At 32.8% G+C, this 4,957-nt stretch overlaps 2 protein-coding genes across 7 annotated transcripts; one reads left to right on the forward strand and one right to left on the reverse strand.

The window, feature by feature from the left end:
- The first annotated feature begins 715 nt into the window (after positions 1–715).
- Positions 716–1,189, forward strand: LOC108487049 (uncharacterized). Its single transcript, XM_017791266.2, has one exon. The coding sequence runs from the start codon at positions 807–809 to the stop codon at positions 1,014–1,016; it is 210 nt and encodes a 69-aa protein (XP_017646755.1). The 5' UTR covers positions 716–806; the 3' UTR covers positions 1,017–1,189.
- Positions 1,190–1,488: 299 nt separating this feature from the next.
- On the reverse strand, positions 1,489–3,779 carry LOC108487048 (uncharacterized). 6 transcript variants are annotated; one of them, XM_053025597.1, is made up of 3 exons: positions 3,077–3,779; positions 2,397–2,488; positions 1,489–1,791 (listed from the first exon to the last, which is right to left on the reverse strand). In XM_053025597.1, exons 1-2 carry the CDS (start codon positions 3,462–3,464, stop codon positions 2,463–2,465), a joined length of 414 nt encoding a protein of 137 aa, XP_052881557.1. In that variant the 5' UTR covers positions 3,465–3,779; the 3' UTR covers positions 1,489–1,791; positions 2,397–2,462. The 6 variants fall into 6 exon arrangements, with proteins under 6 accessions (XP_052881557.1, XP_052881560.1, XP_052881556.1 ...); XM_053025600.1 differs by having other exon boundaries at positions 1,489–1,739; positions 2,397–2,493; XM_053025596.1 differs by having other exon boundaries at positions 1,489–1,739; positions 3,077–3,778.
- Between the last annotated feature and the right edge of the window lie 1,178 nt (positions 3,780–4,957).

The raw sequence follows: 4,957 nt of genomic DNA on the forward strand, positions 1-4,957 counted from the left end.
CATGATTGGGAATTTTAACTAAATCAAGCAACATGACTGTTAGGCATTAGTCGGAATCCACTTCTTACCCAAAAATAATGACCCCGCTGAAGAGAGTGCATTTGGATTCTTTTACATGTATAATGACTTTATATTATGATGCAAAAATGTTGAATCCAATCCATACCATGTTCAAACTTGTCTACTAGGTTAAGATTGCTCCTTTTATATATTATTGCCATGCTGGATAAAAGATCCTGCCAAGGCCTTACCTTTTGTGTAATATGGTAATTATATATATATATGTTCTTATTCCTTTTTCATAAGGTTATTTTTTAGAAGAAAAAAAGCAATAACAGAAATACATGGTTCAATTGCAACTCATAGATTCACACTTTAAACGAATTTCTAATTCGAATTCAACATGTGTAAAAAGAAAAATAGAACTTGGAAGCTCTGAAATTGAAATCAAATCATGTGACAACTGCTTGCAGTTTAGGAATTCTTCCATGTTCTGGAAAAAAAAATTAAGAAAAGGTAAAGGAATAAAAACCAAAGACGGTTCTTATTTGTTAATCAGAAAAAAGGAAAGAAATATTAATTATATTAGCTAAGGATAGACAGACGATTACAATTTACAGTCATTGGAAAGGGACGGACGATCCGTAATGTTGCCACGTTGTTATTGCACTGGCATCTGTCGAGAACCCACGATGTAGACATGCATGTATATATTTCCCTCTCCCCGTGCGTTGTTTGCTTCTTTCAACCACAACCCACCTTTTTTCAAAGCTTCATTCATTCCAAGAGAGTGTGAAGAGTAAAGTATGGCGGACTGGGGACCGGTGGTGATAGCGGTGGTGCTATTTGTGTTGTTAAGTCCAGGATTGTTGTTTCAGTTGCCAGGGAGGAACAAAGTGGTGGAGTTTGGGAACATGCAAACCAGTGGGATTTCCATTCTTGTCCATGCTATTATCTTCTTTGGACTCATCACTATCTTCCTCATCGCCATAGGTGTTCACATCTACACTGGATAGCCTGCCACTCTTATTATTGTGTTTTTGTAAGATTTAGTCCTTTTTTTTTTCTTTTATTACCCTTCTGATTGGTTAATGTATTTCCCCAGGGTGAAGTGTTTGGTTTTGGATTGTTATCTTGTTGGCCTTAATGCAGTAGTAGAATAATAGAAATGATTGGTGAAATAGCAAAATTGTGCTTTTATTTTTATGTTCGGACTCTGAGGATAATCTCACAACTTTCTGGACAAAAATTAGTTTTGAAGGAAACAACAACAAAGAAGAAAATAAATAAATAAATATATATAAAGTAAAAAGACCTCTTTAACAGACACCTGCCTAGTAGATAATTTGTCGAAGTGTCTTTTTTTGCTTGTTTTAACCTTCCATTTGGATAAGAAATTCTATGCTGATTAGCTGATGAAGATTTTGAACGTTAAAAAACAAAGCAACGGAAGTCCCTTAAATCCAACAAGTAAACGATGGGAGAGACTTGCACGCAATAAAGGGTTGGTAATAACCAAAATAGAACACCAATAGTTGTATTCACAAAGACGCTATAATACATCCACATATCTCAGTTACATATGAAGCAACATTTATACACATTTCCAGCATGCATTACTACTGGAAGAAAGCCTGGTACAATAGGTTTCCCAAGAACTCCAGTGCTCCTCAATTATCCAACCCATATTCCAACTCTCTTGTCTCGATCTTGTTTTTCTCTTCACATAAGTTCCCATGCTGCAATGCCACAATTCCCACAGCGTTTTGAATATAAAGTCTTATCAGTGATCTGCTAAATCTTTGCATTAAATTTTATAGATTGAAGAAGAGATACATTCATGTCACGCAAACAAGGATAAAATTTAGCAGCCTAACGCAAAAGGTAATTGATTCAAATGATTCCCAAGGATCGGAGAGCGGCAGGGTATAATAAGTAAGGAAATTTGTTGCAAAACGGGTCATTAATGCGATATCATGAACCTATTATAACCTTAAGCAATGCCATAATAATTAACATCAAGGCTCAGTTTACCTGTTCGAGTTAAACCCAAAGCTCATTTCAAATCAAATATTAAAAAAAACCAAACCTCATAGACAAAAACTCATTTTTTCCCCCTTTTTAACTAGTAAAAAAGTTTTTTCCCGTGCTGTAGGAAGAAAGATCTGCATTGGATTGCATAAAAGGTTCAGGAAAGGCATGCACCAAAGATCAACAGATAAATAAAAGATTGGACAAACTAGAAAGCATAATTTTGGTGAAGAGTAAACAACATATTTGATATTCGAAAGCATTGAAAGCATTCCAAATAAAAGGAGATGGGGAATATGGGGTGTAACAAGACAGGAACTTCTTAAATCCTACCAACCAAAGGTTCGGCCACCACCAAAACCAACCTGAAAGAGAGTTCCCATTAAGCTCTGTTTCACAGTTTCTTTTCTCCTAGGTTTGGTGCTCACCTCTCATAGCTGCAACCTGCAGTTCAGCACTACACTAGTAAAAATACAAAATATCAAACGCCAAATTTTAGCAGAATCTATCAAAAGCGATTTAAGGCTAATAAAAAAATGCAGAGGATGGAACAGAATTAATTCCTGCGAACAAAAGAGGCACTTCGCAAAACATAGCTCTAATTCACAATATCCTACTTACTTAGTCCTCTAAGTTCAATAAATATCCTTCTTCTTTTTTTAATCTTCACCCATTCAACTATCAATCATGAAATATACCCCCAATCTCAAACCTACAAATCTTACAGTATATTGCCATTATTAGCGTGCTATTGAAATCAGAGTCACTTAATGATGAAATCCAGTAACTTGACAAAAACGTACGAAAGGAAGAACCTAGGGTTTATTATAAAGTTCTTTCTTTTCTTTTTTATGTACAATTTCCAAATTAATCCAAAAAAAAATTAGGAGAACCTAGAATTGAACACATTTTTATCCCCAGTCCTTCACGAAAACAGATAATGCGACATCAACAGGTAAAAAGTCACAATTTAAGAGAAAAAGTACATGTAAAATACAACACAAAATCAACCCATTCAAGAAGAAATAATCAACAAACAAATTACCAGGGATATCCTTTCGCCGCGAAGGAGGGGCCATGGCGTAACACAGAATCGAACGACCTAACATGGAGACCGTTGAAACAATCCCAACAACGTAACAAACCATGACCAAACCAAGAACCCAAGGCATCAACATGAACCCTATAAAGAAAGTAACTGATCCACACAGCATCAACGAAATAGATATTCCTAGCATCAGCCAAGCGAATCCCGCCGGCGGTATCGTCGTCATCGATGCCGTTCGCGGAAGAGGAATCCTCTCCGGGGCGGCTGGTTGGTCAGAGAAGGGAAGCGGCATCGTAGGCAATCGTAGAAGATTTAGGACCAGCGCCAACAGCTCGTAGAAAAACCTTGATTGTTGGCCCTGATTTCGTTGTTGTCTTCTCATCATCTTTTTCTTCTCAGAAAAATTCCTAGATGAAAATTGTCCTAACCCTATAATCCGAGCCGGGGGGGGGAGTGAAAATTGGAAACAATAACTAGAATTTATTTTTGCTAAAACGAGGCAACCGGAAAAACGAGTACACAGTTATCAAAACCACCGTTTAATTGGAGAAAAATTAACAATCAGAGGGTTCCAGCCAAGGCTAAGGCTTTGTTTGTTTCTCATGAAAATTTGGAGGGTAACCAAAAGATAAAAGTGACGCGGCGCTGCTGTTATTCCATTTAAATGGAATTTTCAGATAGCAAAAAAGTAAAAACAAAGACAAAAACAGAGATTAATGCCCGAAACAAAAGCGTGAAGGATTAAGTTAGGCGTCCCTACCTAAAACTCCCACGTGGCTATTTTTCTTAATGCCTGATTTGCACGACTTTATTTTTTTTTTATGTTCTAAATTATAGATTAGCTAGTGAAAAATAAATTTTTGTAATATATGTATTTATAAATTGATCTAAATAATAAAGATGCTTTAATTCAAATGTGTAGATATTTTTGTATTTATATTTTCTATATAAAATATATAACATGGAAAAAATTAGATTCAAAATAATACAATTAACTATATAAAGTAAATATTTTTATTTTTAATTGAATTTATATTCGATTAACTTACCACACTAATTCAAATGTTTAAGTATTAGTTTTATAATAAATATAGATATTTAAATTTTAAAAAGTATTTTAATAAAAATTATAATATATCCATTTTAAAATATTTACTTTATTGGAATAGTTCTTTGAGATACATTAAATGTTTAATTTATTTAATTAATTTTATTTATAATTAATAAATTAATACCTATATATTGGTAAGGTTCATTTTCAAAATAATTCTTAATTTTAATTTCTTAAAAAATTAATTTACTAACTGATTATTTTCAAAAAATTCTAAAACAATTAATTTGTTATGAATATCTTATTAAATGGATGTCCATTATAATCAAGATAAAATTTTAATATATTTTAAATTCTAATAATGATCTCTACTTCTTCTATATTTTTATTCCTATAAATAGAGACTACGATGAAGCGTTGTAATTATCCTTTTGATCAATAAACTACATTCTTTATTGCTTTCATATTTTCTTTGTTCTTTATTTTCAACATTTTTCTTTATTTTATAACACATTATCAGCACGATCTTGCTCAAAATGATAGTTTCTTTTATTGACAACCAAATTTATCCTTCATGATTTTCAATATTTTTTACAGTAAGACGCAGAGTTTTTACATGAAGTTTCTTTTATTTAATGTTTCATATCTTATTATCATTATTCATTCTTATTTCATTATCGTTATCATTGTTTTGATTAATTTATTTTACTTTTTGTTCTTAAGGATTGTGAAAGATTTGATACCATTATCTATATGAAATCGAGAAGTAAGATTCACTCTCAAAGTTTACTTTTTGATATTTGCTTAGGGATGATCTGTTTCTCTTC

The sequence above is a fragment of the Gossypium arboreum genome, chromosome 3, assembly GCF_025698485.1.
Source record: "Gossypium arboreum isolate Shixiya-1 chromosome 3, ASM2569848v2, whole genome shotgun sequence".
In the NCBI taxonomy this organism is placed as follows: domain Eukaryota; kingdom Viridiplantae; phylum Streptophyta; class Magnoliopsida; order Malvales; family Malvaceae; genus Gossypium; species Gossypium arboreum.

Coding starts and splice junctions, on each gene's coding strand:
- LOC108487049 (XM_017791266.2), top strand. CDS start 807: ATGGCGGACTGGGGACCGGTGGTGATAGCGGTGGTGCTATTTGTGTTG.
- LOC108487048 (XM_053025597.1), bottom strand. CDS start 3,464: ATGATGAGAAGACAACAACGAAATCAGGGCCAACAATCAAGGTTTTTC. Junction 2,489..3,076: donor GCGGCGAAAGGATATCCCTG/GTAATTTGTTTG, acceptor TTACTAGTGTAG/TGCTGAACTGCAGGTTGCAG.